General features: G+C 39.9%; 1 protein-coding gene across 1 annotated transcript; it reads left to right on the top strand.

Annotated features, from left to right (window-relative positions):
- The first annotated feature begins 4,731 nt into the window (after positions 1-4,731).
- foxf2b (forkhead box F2b) lies at positions 4,732-8,070 on the top strand. Its single transcript, XM_057841830.1, has 2 exons — positions 4,732-5,865; positions 7,578-8,070. Exons 1-2 carry the CDS (start codon positions 4,890-4,892, stop codon positions 7,739-7,741), a joined length of 1,140 nt encoding a protein of 379 aa, XP_057697813.1. The 5' UTR covers positions 4,732-4,889; the 3' UTR covers positions 7,742-8,070.
- Positions 8,071-25,567: the final 17,497 nt, after the last annotated feature.

Below are 25,567 nucleotides of genomic sequence, written 5' to 3'. Positions count from 1 at the left end.
TTAAATAAGGTTCTATGGGGATGATGTAAAACAACAGCAACAAATGATAATAATAACCCTAATAATAATAATGATGATGATAATAATAATAAAACACAGACGTTATATATGGCTACTTTTGTTGCTTTGTTATTAAATCGTCAGATAGTGACCAAATATTATGTATTATGATCATATGGTACATCACTGCTAATATTTTTTAAACAGTTATAGATGTCTTTTTATAGATTACCCAAACCACTTCAAAGTTCAACGCTTGACTGCATGTAAACTTGATGGAAATGGAGCTAGTTTTCTATATTGTGCAGACATATACGGAAGATGTACCTTGTAATATGATGGATAAAACATCAACATTGCCGCTGTTTAGCCGAGACCCCAGTTGCTCTCCGCGGTCCTGAAACCCCCAACAAACCTGCACCCCAATCACGACATCTAGCCTCATCCATATTCAGAATTTATAACGATTATTTTATTTCTGTTTCTTTAACACAAAGCTAATTCCAAATTCAATTCTATTTATAAAAATGCGAGCCATATATAAATTAGAATTATTATTATTATTAGGAGCATCTAATATCAATGATATATACCAACATATAGCAGGTTAAATTGGAAGCATGGTGAGTTAGGATTTACTTTTCAAATGTGGGAACGATTTGCAAAACGTTACAACGCTATCTTTTTTACACTGAGCTTGGTCAATTATAATAATAATAATCATTATTATAATTATAATTATTTGTTTACATAAACTATTATTTCTAAAAGTATTTTTATTTAAAAGCAGATCTGTTGAAAAAACAAACAACAAAAATAAAAAGCAATAATTGTACTCTTTTACGTTGCAGAATCAGATGTCACCAATGAGTATTTTGCCTCCAACGAGGCAGGTGACAGGTGAGACTGTTCCAAGGCCAATGCTGCAACCTGCAGGTGAAACGAAAGAATAACAAACCTGTGCGTTAGCCACGTGACTATTTAGCAATTTAGATGTTCATGATATCCTGAAATGTAGTCTTATACAATAGTTATAACGTTCACCTCCTTCGGTTATTCTCATACCAGTCTCCATTCGTTTATACGGTCCAATTAGGAACAGTTTTACAGCACATCGTGGCTCGGAAAACCAACCTTTTAAAGCAGGCACGATGTTAGAAAGTCAAATCCAAACAATGTGTCACTCTGGCAGCCTGAACCGCGTGCGACCTCCCACAGGCCAGGAGGGGCAATTCCAAAGTTAGCTTCGGGACATGGAGAGGTATTTATTTAATATTAAATCAATAAATAAATCCTGAATCAACGAAGAAAATACCTTTTTAAATCTAGAACTAAAAAAAACCCATTAAATTTCCTTTGTTCATGTTAATTTCCATTTAAAATGAATTTAAATTTAAATTAGTGTATTGAATTAAAATCAAATATTTACTTTTCATCAAAATGGTTGAATCCATAAATATATGCACATATTATATAAACATTCAACCAAAACATGTAAACAAAGGCAGCCGGCCCATGTGCATCTCTATTCCCTGACAGCATTCCTTTAAAGATAAACGTGGCGTCCAATATTCCATGCATTCGATGTGTCCAGTTTGCTCTATATCACAAGCTACTCCTGTGGACACGTAAAAGCAGCAGGGGAATAAAAACAGATCCCAGAACAAAGATTCTGTGTGCAAGCCGAAGCATCCTGATCTCGACGGGGGTCGCCATAGTTTTGATGTCGCAGGAAATTTGTGGGGCCACTGAGCTGCGCTGTGTGTCGTATAGTGGGGGAATAATTTTATCCGCACATCCTTTGTTTGTGCAAAGGTTATTGTTTGGAAAATCTTACTGACCTTATTAAATATTTTCAGCTTTTCGGCAGTGCGTGGGCGCATGGAGGCAAAACAAAGATCGATAATACTACATGTAATGTAATTCATAACAAAACATACATTTTTCTTTTGACACATTCCTAGTCCATCTTGATTATTTTGTTGCTTTGTAGCCATTAAAAAAATCTTAAAAACACATCTTTTCCCACCCAATTCTAATCTTCTAAAAATGATGTGATCGTCCCGATTTCTGATCACGTGATCAGATCGGCAACATCACTTCTTGCTTTGTACTTACTGAATTGTTTTGTTTTATTTTGTTTTGTTGAGTGACCATGCATGCTTCACTGCTATTGAAGGCAATAGACGTCCAATCCAATTTAACTGGGGGGGCTTGGCAGCGATTGAAACGGATTGGACGTCTATCGCTGTCAGTGGCAGCCAATAAAAACGTAAAAATATTCATCCATGTCCATGCCGCTTTTCCTCCCGAGGGTCGCGGGGGTACTGGAGCCTATCCCAGCCAGCTCTGGGCAGTAGGCGGGTTACACCCTAAATTGGTTGCCAGCCAATCGCAGGGAACAATGAGACATACAACCATTCACGCACTCACTATACCTACGGACAATTTGGAGTGTTCAATACGTTAAAATAGAAATAATTAAATCCATTAAAAAAATAATAATAATTATATATATATATATATATATATATATATATATATATATATATATATATATATATATATATATATAAAACAAAAAACGATCTCTTATACCTCATTCATATCCAAAAATGTCATTATCCGATCAGGGACATCCTAATAAATGATATACACAAAGTATCTATACAAACATTTTTAATGCGGTACATAAAATTATCCTTACCCAATTTGTACACAAAAAAGTAGATGATGGGTATGCAGAATTAGCATTTCTTAGTTGGAATTTAAAAGCCGCGTGCCATGGGGGTATATATGGCGGAAAACACCTGGTGACTTGAAGTTCCGCTCTGAGATCCCCACTTGTTTGTGATACATGATCTCAATTTTCTGGGGGCGGGGGGGAAATTTGAACAGGAGGGCATTTTAAAAAAAAATTATATTTTTTTAAACAGCAAAACCCTAACTAGAGCTGAGAGCACGCGAGAGCATAATTAAAGACGCCATGATTTTAACAGGATATTATCGTGTTCTTACCTCTTTTCGATCCAAAAACTCCATGTAGCATGTATCACCGAGTGCCAAGACACAGCTGTGAATGGCCACAGCTGGATTTTGGGGGGATTTTATGGCTGAAACATGGTCATATAACAAGGGTCGCGATGCAGAAATTGCAGACATCAAGGAGTAGTCGAGATTTTCTTTTTTATATATTTACCCTTTTAAACGTTTTATTCTGTTCTTTGTTTGGATCGATTATTTATCATCACCAATCGGGGAAAATGCCACAGTAACAAAAGAAATACAATTAAGTGATAGTTATGAGGTAGATATCCGTGACTTAATTACAGACATCTTTTTTTTTTTCATTGTGACGTCATTTGTTCAAAAGTTTAAAATATGCGAAGAAATGATTTTTTAAAGTGTTTTTTTATTTTCTTTTTTTATTTTTTTATTCTACGAAATATTAGACATCAATTAATGATTCTAAGATAAACATGACAGACATTTTGAATTATACATGTAATTACTTGCCTTCTTTTTATGGCTGGGTTGAAACAAAAGCGGTTGCGCGACGTCTGTAAATGGGGGTTTCCAGGGTAAAACGGATCAATTGAAAATATTTCGGGGGCTTAATGCACCATGAATTTGCTATGGCAGCATATAGACATATTGTTATTGAACATAACAGTTCTTTTGGCTTAAAATACAGCAGTTTATTTTAAAGAGGAGTGCAAGAGCAGAAACTGCTTTTTCAGCCTTGTCTGTGTTTTCCGCCATGTACATATATTATATATTATATCTATTAATATCTTTGTTGGTGTGTTTTAGCACCACATATGTCGGTATTATTCAACGGATCATACAAACGACCTGATGTTGTACAAATCTGTGTGATGTCTCTCGGGAGGGACTTGTCGAAGCCCGCTGGCCTAATTTTGCTTTTCTCTCTCTAATGAACGCAAGACCCTTGGGACCGCCGCTGGCCCGGGGCGGTAAGCTGACACTAGCGCACTGTGTGTGGTATCCAGGGCCGCGCTTGATGGAAAAAGCCTGCTTCCACTCATGTCAAAGTCATTTATTGAGAGAAACACCCCCGCTTCCATACGCGCAGGGAATGCTCCCACCACCTTCTCTCCATCTCCCTCACTGCCTGATCAGTCCGGCACCGCCAGCGTTTGTTATCATTATCCTCCAGACCATTTTAGGAGGAAATTAGGAGAAAAATATAGCCATGGTGGGAGATGGCGTCGTGATTTTGGGGTGAATATTTTTGAAAGATGATGCTTGCGTTTGCATGATGTGGCACAAATAACTAATGTGAGTTGATTGGCAATGAGTGTTGTTTTAATTGCGTGAAGATTATGTGCAGCGCAAACGGTTCTATTGACTTTTTGAACGCTCAGAGAAAGTTATGTTGGGGGACCTCCACGCAAGGGCGATAGATGAAATGATAAGTGACGGAGTTTTGTTTGGCTATACTCGAAGGGCTTTTCGTGTTTCCTCCGCTTGAGTAATTGTTGAGGCGAACGATGGCCACCCGGAGCGCCAAGCTGCACCACTTAGCTCCACTGTGACACCCAGTGGAGCCCCTGTGTCGCGCTGAAATCCCTGGGACAATAAGTCTCCGGTGGATATTCGGTCCCCCACCCACCGCCCCCCTCCTCTCAGTCTTCCTCTTCCTCTCCACTGGCCGTGCATACCCGCCGTGCGTTCTGCGTGCGTCAAGCACAGTGCGTAACGGGGGAGTCGTGCGTAACTGGAAGAGAGAAAGATTTCTCTCCTTTTCGATTTGTGCTGGGAGTCAAACAAAGAAGCACTGCTGGCGTGTGTTTTTCGACTTTATTTCGAACAAGCGGCCCTTTTCAAACATTCCGGGGCCTCTCCCTCCTTACGTCAGAGCTGACATGACGAGCGAGACCCCTCACCAGCAGCTGGATCCTCCGCCTCCTCTGAGATCTAGTCCGGTGCCCGGCGTGCTGCATCCCGCCATGCTGAGCTCCACACAAGCCGCCTCGGAAAGCTCGTCCGCTCTCGTCAAAGGGAAGAAAAGTAGCTCCGGTTTGAGGCGGCCAGAAAAACCTCCGTATTCCTATATCGCACTGATCGTCATGGCAATACAAAGCTCCCCGACCAAACGGCTGACGCTCAGCGAAATATATCAATTCCTCCAGGCCCGTTTCCCATTCTTCAGGGGCGCTTATCAGGGATGGAAAAATTCAGTCCGGCACAATCTGTCGCTTAATGAGTGCTTTATCAAGCTGCCCAAGGGACTGGGAAGACCGGGGAAAGGCCACTATTGGACCATTGATCCTGGGAGCGAGTTTATGTTCGAGGAGGGTTCGTTTCGGCGTCGACCCAGAGGCTTCAGAAGAAAGTGTCAAGCCCTGAAACCCATGTATAGGATGATGAATGGCATCGGATTCGGCACGTCCATTCTGCCACAGAGTTTTGACTTCCAGCCTCCTTCTGCGACGCTCGCCTGTCACAGCAACAGCTACAACTTGGATATGATGAGCAATTCCATGGCCGGAGGCTACGACGGGCTTGGGGGTGGCCACCATGTACCCCACATGTCTCCTAGCCCGGGATCCACTTACATGGCGAGCTGCCCCGTGCCACCCAACGGTGAATACGGGCCGGAGAGCAGCAGCAGTCCAGTACCGTCCTCTCCGGCCATGGCGAGCGCCTTGGACGGCCACTCCCCGTTCGCGAGTACGTCCGCACACTGGGCTGCCTCAAGCGGATCACCTTACATCAAACAGCAGCCTTTAACCTCCAGCAGTCCAGCATCAAATTCTCTGCACTCCGGCATGTCGCCTTACTCCCTGGAGCAAACCTACATTCACCAAAACGGCAGGGAGAGCCATAGTGACCTATCAGGTACAGTCAATTCTGTGCACTATCAAATATCAATATGCGAAGGAAGAGTATATATATACATATATATACAGTATGGGCCAAAAGTTTATTTTGAACATGTGTGGAATTATGTACTTAGGTAAAAAAGAAGGCGAAATAACTAAAAACACAAACAATATTCTAGTAGCCCCCATTTTCTCTGATTACTTTTTTTGTATAATTTTGCCATTCTTTAGATGAGCTTTAAGAGGGAGTCACCCAAAATGGTTTTTGACTTCATAGGTATGCCTTTTATTTTAAAAAAAAAATATATATATATATATATATATGTGTGTGTGTGTGTGTGTGTGTATATATTTTTACATACATTTATATATATATATATATATATATATATATATATATATATATATATATATACACATATATATACATTCATACATATTTATACATACATACATACATACACATACATACATATATATATACATTCATTTATATGTAAAATATATATACGCATACAACCATATATACATACATATTTATACACATACATACATATATACATACAGTGGGGAGAACAAGTATTTGATACACAGTCAATGGGTACTGTGTATCAAATACTTGTTCTCCCCACTGTACATATTTATACACACATATAAATAAGTTTGTATGTATGTACGTACGTATGTATAGAAATATATGCATACATATAAGTATGTATAAATATGTATGTATGTATATAAATATATGCATCCATCTAAGTATGTATGAATGCGTGTGTATGCATAAATATAAGTATATATTTATACATACTTATGTGTATGCATATATTTATATACATATACATACACACACACACATTCAATTTCACTGTGGGCCGTTTTGCCGTTATAAAATTAATCAGTCAATTTTAAGATGCATCTAATAATCATTTTTTACAGTGCACGAATGCGTGATTTCAGTCCCGCGTGCGATGTCTTAGGAGGTACTTCAAGTAATTTGAAAACTCCCAATTGACCCGAGTCACGCTGGTTTACTTGAGCACAGCACAGTGGGGCTTTACTAAAGTCTTGAGGATCTTAGTGAGACGAGGAGCCCACGCTGGAGCCTGAAAGGGTCTCAAAGGTTAACTAAACAAAGACTGTGCAGATCGGACCACACTGGAGAGGATTTCAAACTACATGTATCCACAAGAGACGGGAGGCCTTGTTCTACTTAATGCACCATTTTTATTGAGCCCGCGGGGGTGGATAAATGTGTTGGTGTGAACGTGAAAGCCATGGCCCATAATAGCTGTCAGTCACAAACGCGACATGTCTTTGCAAAGTAACAGGCGGGCCGTTAGTTGTGGCCCAGTTTGTGGATACATCCCGCTGTTTTGCCCTGAAAAACAAAGTCACATCTGGAGTCCTTATGACCATGACGGACACAAAGCCACACACGTCATTTCTATTTGAGTTTACTAAAAATTCAATGTCGGATTTTTATCATTTTAACATATTTGAGAAAGTATATTTTAATCATGTATATACACTCACAATTAAATTACATATCTGCAGTTTAAGAGAAAATGAGATATAGTTCAGTATAGTTTGTGTAATAAAAATTTTATTTCAAGTTGGAAAATGTGGATGCAAACGCATTGAATGTGGCATATAAAAACATATTTAATAGCGCCTTGTCAAAATATGCTCTCTGCAATAACATTTAACGTCTCATTTCTTCCACAGTGGGCATTCCGCGTTATCAGAGCCACTGCGATAGGAAAGATTTTGTGTTCAACTTTAATGGCATCTCGTCTTTTCATCCCACTGCTGGCGGCTCCTACTATCACCATCATCACCATCATCATCCTCAGAGCGTATGTCAGGACATCAAGCCGTGCGTCATGTGAGGGCTCTTGTCTGTTTGAACCCCGAAAGACGGACTGGGGAAAACTGCACGTCTGCTATGCAACAAAGGACTATTTTTGTATCGGTTGGAAAATTAATAGTATGTATCATGATGGCTGTATTCACACAATGCCTCTTTTTCTGGACCTAACCAATGCGTTGAAGGAAAATGAATGAAGAAACCCCCAAGCAGGCCTTAAAAACATTAAATGAACAACGGCAAGCGCTTTTTCGTGAACTAATTTTGTTCTATGTATATATTTTATCACACACGATGCTTTATTATGAACTGCTACAAACATTGCACTTATTGTATAACCACAAGATTAAATTGTCGCTTGTTAAATGTTTCAATAAACATGGTATATATTTAATATTTCAATCTTTTTAGAAAGTGATTAATACATCAAGGTCAAATTGTGTATAGATGTTTGATCACCCCGTCTTCCGCGGATTTTTATATTTTTCATAAAGAGACTAATCCTACTCATGTTTTCATTTTATTTAGTTTTAATAATTTTATTTACATTCAGTGATTTTCACACATTTCGAATAATATTTAAGTAATAAACATACTGAAGACTGCTGGAATTGAGGTTCATGTAACAAAACAAAACAAAAAAAAATCAACACGACCTGTAGTATATTTGTAGTCCAATAGTAAAGCCTATAATTTTAACTTTTCTTTCTTTTCTTTCTCTTTCTTCTAAGTACAACACCATTTACCATTTCCTTTACTTTCTTTCTTTTACTTTCTTTTCTTTCTTTCTTTCTTTCTTTCTTTCTTTCTTTCCTGTTTTTTTTTTTTTTTTTTTTTTAAACCTAAATATGATGTTTTAATTTATATAAAACAGTATCGAACACTATGGTAGAGTTTTAATAGTGTTTAATTGGTGGCAAACAGACAGACGTATAGGCAGACATATAGCACAAACACAAAACATACTTGTTGCTATAAAAGACCGGCGACAGTGTTCGAGGAACTAACAAAATTTAGTTTTATATATGAATATATGAGTGACTTGTTTCGCCCTTAACTGAATGTTAACTTAACGGTTGCCCCCGTCCCACCATTGGTTGAAAGGTCACTGAACTTAGATATGATAAATAGATTATTCACTTTCATTGCACGATGAAAGGAGAAACAACCAGAAGATTAGTCAGAAATAATGAACATTCTTTGCATGTCATATAGTAATTTCAAGTGTCGGCCGAGCAGTTTCAGAACAAACCGAATAAAGTGGCTCTCTTGGTGGTCTTTCTGGGGGACAAGAAACACATGCTTCCTGTTTTCATTTTGGCGATGGGAAACAAGGAAGGAAACGGAACGTCCTTTCATATAAATGAAATATTCGAAGAAACTATCATTTAAAATGATAAAAAATAATGATAATAATATTCATAATAACAACAGGTAGCGGCGCATGTGACTTTTGGGGTTTCATTTTGCGAGATTGTGTAGGCCAGCGAAGCTATTGAAATGCACAAGTGTATAGTGTCATCAAGCGGCCAAATCTGAAACGACACTTTTTAGTAAAGACCTTTTCATTCTGACCAGCTGTGATTTCATTATATGAAAATAAAATAAAATAAAATAAAATAAAATAAAATAAAATAAAGCCAGGACCAGCGACTGAGGAGATATCTGATACATTCCACAGCAAGAATATTCATTAATGCTCATCTAGTACATATGCAGTGGTGGATGAAATACTTACTTTTTTTTTTTTTTTTTTTTTTTTTTTTTTTTGACTGAAGTAACTGTACAAATACAGGTGCAAAAAATTACATAAGTAAAAGTACAAGTATCTAAGAAAAAATATTCAAGTATAAGTACATTGCAAGTATAAGTACAGTACTTGCTTTACTTTATACTTCACAAGTAAAAAATAAAAGGTATTTTCTTCCAATGCAAAAATTTAACATATACATACATAGAGATATCTGAGTCAATATTCAAAGAAAGAACCCGAAAATTAATTGATTGCTCAGTTTTATTAAAAACTTTGCCGAATGGGGGGGGGGAAAGCAATAAAATTAACGACACTGTAAAAAAAAGCGAAACATGCTCAAAAATTCCAAAATATAGCTTAATGGCAGATTGCAAGCAACAATCAGGTGCATACTGCCACCTACTGTACAAGAGTGAGGTGGTGAGGTGGCGCCTTATCTTGCTTGTTCTCATGTTGCTGCCATCTAGTGCTCAATTATGGTATAGTTCTCGATTGAGGCATGAAAACAAACTATCAATTGATAGTGAGGAAAAAGAACAGAAAACAAAAGTAATGTGTAATGCAGGTGACAATTTGAAAATTAGTGGAGTTAAAGTATAGATACGTGCTGTAAGATGTACAGTAGTAATGTAAAAGTACCAATTCATTTTTTAACTCAAGTAAAGTATAAATAAACAAAAACTTTTACTTCGTTACATTCCACCACTGTACATATGTAATGTATTTTTGTTTGTTTGTTTGTTTGTTTGTTTGTTTTGGGAGGGGGTATATGAAAATTTGACTGATTACATTCAATGTAACTCTTTGCAACAGAAGCAGGAGTCTAGTGTTGTTTTCGTCAACGATGACTATAACAAAAATATTTTGTCAACGAAAACATTTTTCATGACGATGACGAGACAATAACAGGCTAAAAACCTATTTGTGCAAATTAAAACGTAACAACATGAATGCTAGTTTTCATCTGACGAGATGAGAATGAGACAAAATGCGCAATAGTTTCTGTCGCATGTTCACATTGTGTTACATTTTATGTGTAGTTAGCCTGCATCGCGGCAGTGTCACTCAAGTGACATGCTGTGCAATTTTTGGAGTAAATTTTTTTAATTTTAGAGACGAAAACATTCACAGTAAACGTCGACTAAAACTACATTAAAATAATCCTGGATTTTCGCCAACCAAAACTAGACGGAGACAAACACATTTTGAGATGACTATAATGTGACTAAGACTAAAATGTGTTATCGTTCGTAAGACAAAGACTTAGATGACATTAGTTCAGAAAAACCTGGTCATGATTGAGCTCTTTTTGAGGTACTCTGTTCAGTGTTGATCCCATGACCACTCTGTCTTGCAGGGCCATGGTGTCGTAGGGACACTTCTGGGAAATTTTAGCTGGAGCGCTTTATTTCTGGAACTAACGTTGACTAGAGAACATTCATACACCTAATATAAACTATTTGAGGCTCAAATAAACTCATTGCAGGTCTGGCAGTGTTGTATAAATTACCCAATTGTCATCCTGGCATGTCTTACACTCAGACAAAACATGAGTTAATGAATGTGTTCTCATTTTGACTGGTAGAATTTCCAACTGAAAAAGCGTTCTGCGGTTGATTCAATACATTTTCTAGTGAAACACTAAATTACAGAATTACAATTAAGGTCAACTGGTACAGTGGAAAAATATGCAAAATTGATTTTACTTGAAAAAATGCAAACATGCTGCCTTAGAAAATGCAGTTTATGTTACTTACATTAATTAAAAAGAATTTACTTAATTACTTCAAGTTTCAAGGACTCAAATTAACCTTAATCATTGGATTATAGTAAATTGTTTATTTTGAGTTTGCAGTACTCAAATTAACCTGAATGAATTAGATTTTTATTTTGAGTTTGCAGTACTCAAAATAACTTGAATGAATTAGATCACAGTTACCGATTTATTGTGAGTTTCTGGCACTGAAGTGGTAACTTTCATTCATCATGCTGTATGCAGGTGAACTTTATTTCTTTTAACCTGAAATAACTCTACAATATAAACAGCACATGCTAATTTATTTAATAACACATTTTCAAACAAAAATGACCCCCCCACCCAAACAAAAAAATAAAGAGAGAACACTCAGTAGATTAACTCAGTAAATTAAACGACTATAAAATGCTCAAAAATGTGTTTATGACACAGGAGACATTGGCTCTTGACACACTGCTGAATGTTTTGCTAATGCTTGCTTGGTGTAAAATGAACAAAATAACCAGAGCTCTCTTCAACACCTTCACTTATTCCACATTGATTTGGTAAGTAAATATTTTGGTAAGCAACATGGAGAAGAATGACAAAGACTGGCTTTTGTTTTTAACACTTGGTGTTCTTGTGCTCCATACACTGCACAACGCCAAAAAACAACACGTATTGACCAGAACACACATGACATAACAACAGCAATCATTACTCTCAACTGGGTTGCCACAACTACCCATCAACCATTGCAGCGAAACAGATAAATAACAGTCGCCACAATACTTTACTCTTCTATGAACTGTTGTTGTGCCTTGTTGTACATAACAAGGCAACGCGACAGTTTATGAAAGAGTAAAATATTTACTAACCAAATCGATGTGAAGTAAGCAAAGTAAGTTAAGGTGCTGAAGAGAGCTCTGGTTGACGTCGCGGTTCACCATGGACGTGTGCGGGAATGTTTTGGTGTCAGAAAAGCACGAAATAGACGAGGCTGACGTGCGCATGTCTGAAAGAATGTTCAAAGAACACTGGGTACAATTTTTTTTCCTAATTTGACCTAACTGAGATACATCAAGTAAGCCCCAAATTACTACTTACTTATTAAAAATTAGCGTTCACAACAGCTTCATAAAAATTGAGATTGGTTCACTAATCATATTTAATTAAGTTTTGTATTTGCATTTACAGTGTAGTAGCACCAATAAACCAATGTGCAATAACAAATAAGACAATAAGTAAACTTAGATATACAGTATGTACCTGAACAGTGGCGAGAGCACGGACACACACAAAAAAGCCAATTATAAAGTAGGATGACCAGCAAAATATTTGTTTATGTTACTCTCTGTGCAGCACAGTGATGAGTGGTTAGCTGTCTCGCAATTCTGGGATCAAGGGTTCTAGGCTCCAGCCTTCCAGCGTAGTTTGTATGTTATTCCTGTGTCTCCTCACACATCCAGAAAACATTCATGGTAGGTTTGGACATTCCAAATTCTCCATAGGTGAAATTGTGAGAGTGAAAGGTTGCCATGTGATTGGCTAGCAACTAGATCGAGGCCTCCTGCCAATTGTTGGCTAGGATAAGCTCCAGCTCCCCCGTGACCCTCCTGGTGATGAGTGGTGTGGAAAATGAACTGAGTGAATGAATGCTCTTCTCGCTCAAGCTTTCTTTAATTTTGATAATTGCTCATAGGGGGCCCCCTAGTGGTCGTGGGGACTTAAGCTTGAGCTAAACTCATTGCTTATTTGCGAGGTCTTGAACTGAGTCTTGATTCAAAAGTCTTTATCTTGATTTGGTCTTGGTGATTTCTGGTTTCAAGCAAGTCTTATACTAACAAAACAACCGTAAGTGTGCACCCTTATTATTATTATTATTATTATTATTTTATTATTATTATTATTATAATCATCTTTAATTCATCTTGACTTTGTGGTCCTTTATTGAACGTCAGTTCAGACATACAACAGCACATAAACTACTACATACTAAAACAGCACCGCCTTGTGGTGACAATCAATAACAACATTTGCTGGTAAATGTATTACAGTACGCACTTTTGAGTACATCATTAGCTGATTCATCCTTATGGAGGACCAGGAGCACCCAAATAAAATAAATACATAAAAAGATAATTAAATAAATAATTAGACGTACCGTTATTTTTTTTTTTTAAATGTATTCATCTCGTTATGTCCATTTTTATTTTTAAGTTTATATTTTTTTAATTTCAATTTGTATTTACAATTATTCATCTAAGCATTTAGTTATTTATTTATATTATATGTATTCATTTCAATTTGTATTTATTTCAATTTGTTTTTACTTATTTAAAAATTGATCATATATTTATTATTTATATCAATTTTTATTCCTTTATTTCAACATAATTTTTGATAATAATAATTTTGATACCCTTGCCTCCCTTATAAATGAGTCTATCTGTCGCTGGCCCATCAAACTCGGTGGGTGGCCCTGAACTGGGCGCAATTCAAACCAATGCTTTGAGTGCGTTGCTGTAGCGGTTTCAGGGGTGGGGCCATCGGGGCACTGGCCCCACCTCTAATTTGAATGGCCCCTGAAGTGACCATGTTCCAATTTTATTCCAAAACATGACAATCAGTGAATCCTTCTTTTCTGAAGTGAGCGAGAATGAGATAATGTTCTTTCCAGAGTGTGTTATATATCAATGCTGTTTTTTGTGTTTAAAATGGCTTTTTTTAAAAAAGTTTTTAAAATTATTATTCCATGTATTGTATCCTTACTTACGTATGATTAAATACAAATTATTACAAACTTTACTGGTTCATCTTTGCTTGACAAGCAAAGATGAACCCAAAAAGTTGACAGTGTCAAGCAAGGATGTTTTAACCGCCTCATGCAGGATAATCTACGTATTGCCGTGTTGACCAAAACAAACATTTATCAAAGATGGCAGCAACATTTGGCCCCTGAGGGATACATGTGGCCCCATCTTTGCCCATTTCAGATAAATCCTATAACTGCCACTGGAGCATTGTGTGACCCAACTTCTGGAGAACGTCCTCTCGATTTGTTAAAAGCTCTTTGGTCAATATCTTGATCAGATAGAGCTAAAATGACGATAATAAATCTCTGTTTTATAACGTGTGAATAATTTCTGCAAAATCTAAAATGACTGTTGTTAACTTGCGAGAAGCAATCGCTGCCACTTTGGGCACAAATACCGCTAACTCGCTTAATACAGAAGAAATAAAAATGACAATAGGTTAGGTTAGTCACGCTCCCTTTCATATGGGTTGACGATGCACACAAGAACACATAAATAGTTATGGTATAACTTAGCTGGAAATTCTAGAAATTGAAACCGATATGACGTCAAAACCAGACGATTGTAACCATGTTAAGTCGCTTCCCTGTGACTAGTTGACATGGTCATTGACATTCAGCACCAGATTAACCTCTGCTTTATCAGTCCACCACTTTTGTTTGTCTACAAGTACAAAATGTGCAGTCGTGATCGTGTGGTGTCTAGTATATACAGTTGGACAAAATGATGGAAACACCTTTTAAAAATCAACAAAAAAACTACCATAATTTTCGCACTATAGGGCGCACCTGACTATAAGCTGCCACCCACCAAATTTGACAAGAAAATGATATTTGCTCATAGATTGGCCGCATTGGACTATAAGATGCAGCTGTCCTCACTGTATTATGGGATACTTACACCAAAACATATTAACTGGTAACACCGTATTCGACAGGAGCATCATAAGACTGTCATAAGACCAAATGAACCAATTGGCTGCAAAGCTTCATTGCTTCATGAAGCTTCATTTTGCCGTCAATTCTCCATTGGGGGAGACAGTCAACCTCTGCTGCCACCTGCTGTCAACACTGTTGTTGTACAACTTGCTTCCTAGCCTGCATTGCAGCACAACAGATGTAAATCACGATCAAAATTCATGTTCTGTGCTAATTATTTCTTCACTTACGGTTCCAGTTATTTCATTAATTGATAGTTATGGTATTTGGTAACACTTTATTTGACAGGGGTGCCAAAAGACTGTCATTAGACCATCATAATTATGACATGACACTGTCATTAGCATTATTGAATGTTTATAACAGATGTCATTTAGTGTTATCCCCAAATTCTCTCACTTTTGAATGGATGTAAAAGATGCAAGTTGGACATAAATCAAGTTAGTGACATAATTTGCCGGATGACACTCAATGACATCGGTCATAAGCATTCATTAATGCCCATGATAGTGTCCTGTCATAATAATGACGGTCTTATGACGCCGCTGTCGAATAAAGTGTTACCTATTAACCCAAAGAAATCAATAAATAAGCCGCACTGGACTATAAGCCGCAAGTTTCAAAATTAAGCAAAAAAAAGTATTGGCTTATAGTCCGAAAATACGGTAATTTAATATTGTGTAGGTCCACCTTTTGCGGAAATCAAAGCCTCAGTTCTCTGAGGTATTGATTAATACAACTTCTGAATTGTCTCCAAAGGAATTTTAAGCAATTCTTCAGTTAGAATACCCTCTCACTCTTTTAGAGACGATGGCAGTGGAAATCGACGTCTTAATTGAATCTCCAAAACTGACCATAAATGCTCAATAAGGTTGCAGTCTGGGAATTGTGCCGGCCATACGAGATAGTTAACTTCATTAGAATGTTCCTCATGCCATTCTTTAAAAATTATGTTCAATGATTATGATGCCAAAATGTTAGGTGTTTCCATTATTTTGTCCAACCCTTGTAGTAGGTAATGCAACAGCAGCAACCACATGTTACACGTTCAAATCCTGCTGTCTATTTGTTAACATTTTTTTAAAGAAAGTTCTTAATTTTTGCAGATCTGGCACCTCTTGTGTATAGAAAATAATAATAATATAAAAACTTTTTTTTTAATGTATTGTAATAGCCCCAAATGGGGTGGGAAGGAGAGGAGTCATTGATGACTTTCTCCACTTTATTGTGGCAAAAATGAGAAAACAATAAACAAAATAATAGTGGACTGCCGCCACATTCGACCGCTAACTTTTCCGCCCGTCTCCAACTCGCTTCCTACGACCTCACAGCTCTCCAGTCGCAACTTCTCTTAAAGGGACCATGCAAAGTTACAGACATTACAGTATAAAATAAAATAATAATATGCATAAATTCATTTACAGTACAAATCCCAAGAATTACATGTTGTTTATAAAAATTGAACGTCATCTGAAAGCATTGGAGATTTGTTGATGCACTGAAAAGCTGGACCAACAAATACCTCCACTGACATAAAAAAAATAAATAAAATAATAATAATAATAAAAAACTTGGGAAATTTGATGCATCTAGGGAGCAAGCAGCCAGGATCAAACAATATTTCAACATGCCAAAAAGACAGCTGCATTTACTGTCTTTTCTTCTAAAAGAAGGAAGAATGTTCAAAATGAGTCAGAAAAACAACAACCGCCGATGAGGGCAGCTGCAGCGATCATGCTAATGGGCAAGACCGGGTGCATCAGGAGGCTAGTGCCACAGCAGTTAGCCAGGTTAGCCAGTTAGCCGGGGCAGGAGGCTGCTCCCGTGCAGCAGCTGGTCAGCTTCAGCGCCACCCAGAGTGGGGGCCAGCTACAGCACCAGCAGTCAGCCAGGTGGACAACCAACAGCCGGAATAACAGGCCGGTACTCTTATGGGAAATTCGGGTTTGGGCCACAGAATTTGTAAGGCGGCGGGAACTTTGGGGCCAGAGAAGACAGGGGTATGAAACTCGCAAAAGAATGGCTTTGTGTTATTTTGTGTATTCTCAGATTTTTTTTTTTTTACAAGTTAGACTGCATATTACTGTAAGTCCCACCTGTGGTTATGTAGGCAATTGCCCGTGCTGTGCAGAGTATAGCCTAAGTAATTGGAAATTGTTGTCATAACATTTATACCATGGATATTATCTGAAATTGAGGCTTGGAAGTCCCACAGTATGGCAAGTGGGCATTTGAGTGTTGTTTTCAGCACCATTTTTGCCCGTCTTGTCATCCCTGCTATGTCATATGTACCTTGCGTTCCGGCACCTTATGATTTACAAATTAAGCACTGGAGCTTCCACCTGGGTTATGGACTGATTGCTGAACGTTATCCTCCAAGATCAGGTCCTGAAGCAGTAAAGCAGTCCCGGACTAGCATGCTACCACTATCATATTGACTGTTGTTATAATTGTATTTCTCTGAGATGCAACGTTTAATGTTACATACTGTATCTGCCAGACGTACAGTAACAAGACGAACACCTTTCAAAAAGTTCAAACATGCTCGAATATACAAGCCACTTCAACCAGCTCCTCCGGCGGGATCCCAAGGCGTTCCCAGGCCAACCAAGAGACATAGTCTCTCTAGCGTGTCCTGGGTTTTTCCCGGGGTCTCCCGCCGGTGGGACATGCCTGGAACACCTCTCTGGGGAGACGTCCAGGAAGCATCTGAACCAGATGCCCGAGCCACCTCAGCTGGCTCCTCTCAATGCGGAGGAGTAGCGGCTCGATGCTGAGTGCCTCCCAGATGACCGAGCTTCTCACCTTATCTCTAAGGGAGAGCCCGGACACCCTGCGGAGTAAACTCATTTCGGCCGTTTGTATCTGGGATCTTGTTCTTTCGGTCATGACCCACAGCTCGTGACCATAGATGAGGGTAGGAAAGTAGATCGACTGGTAAATCAAGAGCTTAGCCTTTTGACTCAGCTACTTCTCCACCACTACGGACCAGTCGGTGCAGTCCGCATTACTGCAGATGCTGCACCGATCCATCTGTCGATCTCCCGCTCCCTCCTACCCCTGCTCGTGAACAAGGCCCCAAGATACTTGAACTCCTCCATTTGGGGCAGGATCTCATCCCCGACCCGTAGAGGGCACTCCACCCTTTTCCGCCTGAGGAGCATGGTCTCGGATTTGGAGGTGCTGATCTTCATCCCAACCGCTTCACACTCGGCTGCGAACCGCTCCAGTGAGAGTTGGCGGTTATGGCCTGATGAAGCCAACAGCACCACGTCATCTGCAAGAAGCAGAGATGCAATGCTGAGGTCACCAGACCGGATCCCTCAACGCTTCGGCTGTGCCTAGAAATTCTGTCCATAAAAAGTATGGACAGAATCAGTGACAGAGGGCACCCAACCCTCCAACCCAATCCTCACTGGGAACGAATTCGACTTCCTGCCGGCAATGCGGACCAAACTCTAACACCGGTCGTACAGGGACCGAACAGCCCTTACCAAGGGGCTAGGTACCCCGTACTCCCGGAGCACCCCCCACAGGGCTCCCCAAGGCACACGGTCGGACGCTTTCTCGAGATCCACAAAACACATGTAGACTGGTTGGGCGCACTCCCATGCACCCTCGAGGACCCTGCCGAGGGTGTAGAGCTGGTCCACTGTTCCACGGCCGGGATGAAAACCAAACTGACCCTCCTGAATCCGAGATTCGACTTCCCGACGGACCCTCCTCTCCAGCACCCCTGAATAGACTTTAGCAGGGAGGCTGAGGAGTGTGATCCCTCTTTAATTGGAACACACCCTCCGGTCCCCCTTCTTAAAAAGGGGGATGACCACCCCGGTCTGCCAATCCAGAGGCACTGTCCCCGATGTCCACGTCATGGTATAGAGGCGTGTCAGCCACGACAGCCCCACAAAATCCAGAGCCTTTAGGAACTCCGGGCGGATCTCATCGACCCCCGGAGCCTTGCCACCGAGGAGCTTTCCAACCACCTCAGTGACTCCAACCCCAGAGTTTGGAGAGCCCACCTCGGAGTCCCCAGACTCTGCTCCCTCCAAGGAAGGTGTGTCGGTGGAATTGAGAAAGTCTTCGAAGTATTCTCCCCACCGACTCATGACGTTCCGAGTCGAGGTCAGCAGTACCCCACCTTCACTATACACAGTGTTATTGGTGCACTGCTTTCCTCTCCTCAGATGCCAGATGGTGGACCAGGATTTCCTCGAAGCCGTCCGGAAGTCGTTTTCCATGGCCTCGCCAAACTCCTCCCATGTTCAAGTTTTTGCCTCGGCGACCGTCGTAGCTGCAGTCCGCTTGGCCAGCCGGTACCTGTCAGCTGCCTCCGGAGCCAACACACCACCAGGTGGTGATCAGTTGACAGCTCCGCCCCTCTCTTCACCCGAGTGTTCAAAACATGCGACCACAAGTCCGATGACACGATTACAAAGTCGATCATTGAAATGCGGCCTCGGGTGTCCTGGTGCCAAGTGCACATATGGACACCCCTATGTTTGAACATGGTGTTCGTTATGGACAAACCGTGACGCGCACAGATGTCCAATAACAGAACACCACTCGGGTACTGATCGGGGGGACCGTTCCTCCCAATCACGCCCTTCCAGGTCTCACTATCATTGCCCACGTGAGCGTTGAAGTCCCCCAGAAGAACGAGGGAGTCCCCAGTGGGGGCGCTCTTCAGCACACCCTCCAAGGACTCCAAAAAGGGTGAGTACTCTGAAGTGCTGTCCGGTGCAGTAAACCCCAACGTACAGGCGCCAAGCTGGGGATTGGAGGACTGTATTGCAGGGAGATAAGGCTCACTGCAACTCCTGAGCCATTAATCCAATGCCTGCATGCGCCTATGTGTGTTGATAATCTTACGTGTCATCACCATTTTAAGAAAATTGCCTACGTCATTTTGTTAATGTTTTTTCTTAATTCTGAGTAAATCATTTTAAAAAACACCAAATGGTTCAGAATTATGTTTTCTGAAAAAAGGACTGATGCAGATTATTTAAGCACATTGTATATACTGTACAGTGCAGTATTTGGCAGAGATGTGGACTTAAGACTGACTTGATTGACTTGCACTGGACTCAGAAGCAACGACTATACTCCTAACGCCTCCCAGATGACCGAGGTTCTCACCCTATCACTAAAGAGAGAACCCAGACACCCTGTGCAGGAAACTCATTTCAGCTGTTTGAATCCAGGATCTTGTTCTTTCGGTCAACACCCACAGCTCATGACCATAGTGATTCGCTCTTGGGGACTTCATGTAATTTCTCCAATTTATTTGGGGGGTGAAAAAGAAAAGAGAGAAAAAGTTAATGCAATGCATCATACTTAAGAGCCAAATGTGACCTTGAGAGCAACATCCCAATGTATAAACAACTCTCAGAAGACTAAATATTAATGCTTTGCACATGGATGACTGGTGCTATTTATTTTGAAAGCAATTCCAGTGCACTTATCATGTGCATGACTTTGAGTTCATGGATCATTTAAAATTCTGCCTGTTTAATTTGGCACCTAATACAAACAATATTGATGACATGAACTAGGGTTCTTTCAATACACATTTTAATGTGGGGATAACGTGTTTATTATATTAGCATTTCAGTATATTGTTCACTTACTCAGGTGTATATGGTATTAAAGATTTATGTTATATTCCCTCACTATTATGTTCGCTTTTTGACAGACCAGAGTTGACACAAGGGTGGACCAAAACTCTCACTTTTTCAACTTAAAAGTTTAATCAATTGTGCTCAATCGCATGTATTAATTATCATCTAATAGTTTTTGATTGTGAAACAATTTCAGATAATCTTTGTTTTTTAAGTCATTGATGGCGATAGACTGGGAGCCCCCAACAAATTGGAATAGTATGTACAGATAGTGTAAGGAAATGGCATAAAACCACTAAATTAAAAAAAGGAAAAAATGCTGCACAATTGAATTGTTAAAAAAGGGATGTGAGAGTTTTGGGGGGCTTTTTTTGCTTTGTTGAAACCTCTGCATTTTTTATGGTTTAATGCATTTTTATTTATTTATTTTTTTAAACCTGTCGTTTAGCTGTTTAACGCGGAAAACAGGAATTTGAGTGTCCTTGTGGTCTGAACACTGTTAATGTGCCACAAAGGAAACCGGTATTATTTAAATAACCTGTAACTGTTGATAGGTTGACACCCTACTCGATGCTAATGATTGCCCATCCTGGCACCGACAGTCTCACTTACCTGAATGTACCTAGTCACACCAAGTCTTGCGTGAACAGAGGTGGACTGGAACCAAAAAATGGCCGTAGAATGTATGCCCTGGGCGGCCCACCTTGTGTGGGGGGGAGCATGTGGGTGTGTCTATACACATTCTAAACATAGTATATAATAATACACACACACAGATACATATATACATACATACAGTATATATGTACATTTAAATATACACAGGTGTGAAAAAGTATCTGAACCTTTTGGAATTTCTCATATTTCTGCATAAAATCAACCTCAAATGTGATCTGATCTTTGTCAAAAACACACATATGAAAAAAAACAGTGTCTGCTTTAGCTAAAGCCACCCAAATATTTATAGGTTTTCATATTTTATTTAAGGTGGATAGTATGCAAACAAAGACAGAAAAGGAAAAATAAGCAAGTGAACCATCACATTTAATATTTTGTGGTCCCTCCTTTGGCAGCAATAACTTCAACCAGACGCTTCCTGTAGCTGCAGATCAGTCTGGCAGATAGAGAAGGATTAATCTTGGCACGTTCTTCTCTACAAAACTGCTGTAGTTCAGTCAGATTCCTGGGATGTCTGGCATGAATCGCTTTAGGTGCCACAGCATCTCAATGGGGTTCAAGTCTGGACTATGACTTGGCAACTCCATAACATGTATTTTGTTCGTCTGAAGCCATTCTGAAGTTGATTTACTTCTGTGTCTTGTTGCAGCATCCATCCTTTTTTTTAGCATCAACTGTCTAACAGAAGGCCTCAGTATTTCCCGCAAAACATCGTGATGAACTTTTGAATTCATTCCTCCATTCATGATTGCAAGTTGTCCAGGCCTTGAGGCAGCAAAACAGCCCCAAATCATGATACTCCCAACACCATGCTTCACGGTGGGGATGAGATGTTGATGTTGGTGAGCTGTTCCATTTTTCCTTCACACATGACATTGTGTGACTCCCAAACAATTCAACTTTGGTTTCATCGGTCCACAAAATATTTTGCCAAAACTTCTGTGGACCGTCCAAGTGCATTTTTGCAAACATTAAACGAGCAACAATGGTTTTTTTTAGACAGTAGTGGCTTCCTCTGTGGAGTCTTCCTATGAACACCATCCTTGGCCATAGTTTTACATATAGTTGATTTGTACACAGAGATATTAGACCAGGGGTGGGCAAACGGGTCCTCAAGGACTGTAGTGGGTCCTGGTCTTTGTTCCAACTGATCCAGTACAGACAGTTTAACCAATGAGGTTTCTGCTGAAACAAGAAGCACCTGACTGCGATCAACTGATTGCGCTTGCAAGACACCAGACTGGTGAAAAAGTTGATGGGTTGGTACGGAAACCCATACCCACTGCGGCCCTTTGTGGAATAGTTTGCCCATCCCTGTATTAGACTTGCCAATGATTTCTGTAAGTCTTTAGCAGACACTCTAGGGTTCTTTTTTACCACTCAGTGTATTATGCGCTGAACTCTTGGCATCATCTTTGGTGGATGGCCACTTCTTGGGACAGAAGCAACAGTGCCAAACTCTCTCCATTTGTAGACAACTTCTCTGACTGTCGATTGATGAACAGCCAGAATTTTAGAGATGGTTTTGTATCCGTTTCCAGCTTTATACAAATCAACAATCCTTGATCGCAGGTCTTCAGACAGCTCTTTTGAACGAGCCATGATGCAAATAAGACAATACTTCTCATCAAGACATTTCTTACCAGGTGTGTATTTTATAGTGGGAAGGGCAGCTTTAAACCACTCATCAGTGATTGGGCACACACCTGACTTAAAATATTTGGTAAAAATTGTTTTCAATGGCTCTTTAAGTTTCCTAGGGCAGAGGGTTCACTTACTTATTTCCCCTCTTTTGTCATTGTTTGCATGCTACCCTAATTATAATATGAAATCCTATAAATATTTGGGCGGTTTTAGTTAGAGTAGACACTGTATTTTCATCTGTGTGATTTTGACGAAGATCAGATCACATTTGATGGTGATTTTATGCAGAAATGTGAGAAATTCCAAAAGGTTCAGATACTTTTTCATACCACTGTATACTGTATATACTGTATTTACAGTATACAGTAAACACATACTGTATTAGTGCTGTCAGTTTAGCAAGTTATTGACAGGACGATAAGTAGGAGCGTGGTGATTTGTACCTTTTGTAAAAGATTTTAAAAATTGTAACTGAACCAACACAGCCCCATGTATGACATATCTGTCAACTTTGGCCAAAGGTAGCCCTTATAAAACATCGTTTTTTCCCCATAAACATTAAAACCCGAGCGGGGGTATTAGCTTGTGGAGTGTTTTCCAGTATGATATTTACTGTACGTCGTGACCATTAAAAAGATTGGGAAAATCCCATACAAAATATAGGCTGGTGGAAAAGAATTTGCGACTATGGTTATAGTGCAAGAATAAACTGGATTGCAAAGCTTTTCTTACTGTATTCAGTTTATTAACCATGCACCAGAGTTTGTCATAGAATTCAATCTTTATTCGGGGACCTTTAGAAGGTATGACATTCAAATGCAATTAATTCAGTTAATTAATTACAAATCCTGTAACTCATTAGTTATTTTTTTTAATTGCCTTACAGCACTACTATATATTATATAGTGTATCACAAAACTGGGTACACCCCTCGCATTTCCGCAGATATTTATATCTTTTCATGGGGCAACACTGACAAAATGACATTTTGGCACAATGAAAAGTAGTCTGTGTGCAGCTTATATAACAGAGTTAATTCATTTTCCCCTCAAAATAACTAAAAATATAGCCATTAATATCTAAACCCCTGGCAACAAAAGTGAATACACCCCTTAGTGAAAGTCAATTTTAACATACAGAAAAACATGTCAGCGGTCAATATTTTGTGTGGCCACCACTTTTATCCAGAACTGCTTTTACTCTCCTGGGCATGGAGTTGACCACAGCTTCACAGGTTGCCACCGGAATGCTCTTCCACTCCTCCATGATGATGTTGCAGAGCTGCCGGATATTTGAGACTTTGTGCACCTCCGCCTTCTGTTTGAGGATCCCCCAAAGACGTTCTATTGGGTTTTAGTCTGGAGACATGCTTGGCCAGTCCATCACCTTTACCCTCAGCCTCTTCAGTAAAGCAGTGGTCATCTTGGAGGTGTGTTTGGGGTCATTGTCATGCTGGAACACTGCCCTGCGACCCAGTTTCTGGAGGGAGGGGATCATGCTCTGCTGCAGTACTTCACAGTACATGTTGGAGTTCATGTTTCCCTCAATGGAATGTAACTCTCCAACACCTGCAGCCCCAGACCATGACATTCCCACCACCATGCTTGACTGTTGGCATGACACACTCATCTTTGTACTCCTCACCTTGTCGCCGCCACACATGCTTGAGACCATCGGAACCAGACAAATTAAGCTTCGTCTCATCAGACCATAGGACATGGTTCCAGTAATCCATGTGCTTTGTTGACATGTCTTCAGCAAACTGTTTGCGGACTTTTTTGTGTACCGTCTTCAGAAGAGGCTTCCTCCTGGGGTGACAGCCATGCACACCAATTTGATGTAGAGTGCGGCATACGGTCTGAGCACTAACGGGCTTACCCCCCACCTCTTCAATCTCTGCAGCAACGCTGACAGCACTCCTGTGACGATCTTTCAAAGAAAGCATTTGGATGTGACGTCCAACATGTGTGCTCGGCTTCTTTGGATGGCCAACCTGAGGCCTGTTCTGAGTGGACCCTGCTCTTTTCAAACGCTGGATGATCTTAGCCACTGTGCTGCAGCTCAGTTTCAGGGTGTTGGCAATCCTTGGTCATCTTCATGTAGCGCAACAATACGTCTTTTAAGATCCTCAGAGAGTTGTTTGCCATTTGGTGCCATGTTGGAACTTTCAGTGACCAGAATGAGAGGGTGTGAGAGCTGCACTACAAATTTGAACACACCTGCTCCCGATGCACTCCTGGACCTAGTAACACTAATGAGTCACCTGACATTTTGGAGGGAAAATGACAAGCAGTACTCCATTTGATCATTTAAAGAACAGTGTAAATTAGGGTCTATTCTACCCATTGATTAATTTCTCTCCTTATGTGCATCACTCTCTAAGTGTATCACTCTCTTTACACACACACACGCCCCCCCCAAACACACACACACACCCATACACACGGGGGGCGAGCGCAGCTACCCCTAACCCCCGAAATGGGTCTTTGGAGGGATGCTGCTATTATTTTATTATTTATTTTTACACACTGTCTCAGATGAAGGATGACCAAACCATAATGGAGGTGAGATGCTTTATCGGGAAACAAATAAGCTTGGTGTGTGCTTCTTTCTGTGACGCAAACAACATAAAGTAAAGAAGGGCGATTATTTCCTTGCATAGA

Source organism: Corythoichthys intestinalis, chromosome 7, assembly GCF_030265065.1.
Source record: "Corythoichthys intestinalis isolate RoL2023-P3 chromosome 7, ASM3026506v1, whole genome shotgun sequence".
NCBI classification, from domain to species: Eukaryota; Metazoa; Chordata; class Actinopteri; order Syngnathiformes; family Syngnathidae; genus Corythoichthys; species Corythoichthys intestinalis.
The sequence above is the reverse complement of the archived record's forward strand: the minus strand, read 5'-3'. Positions and strand labels throughout refer to the sequence as shown.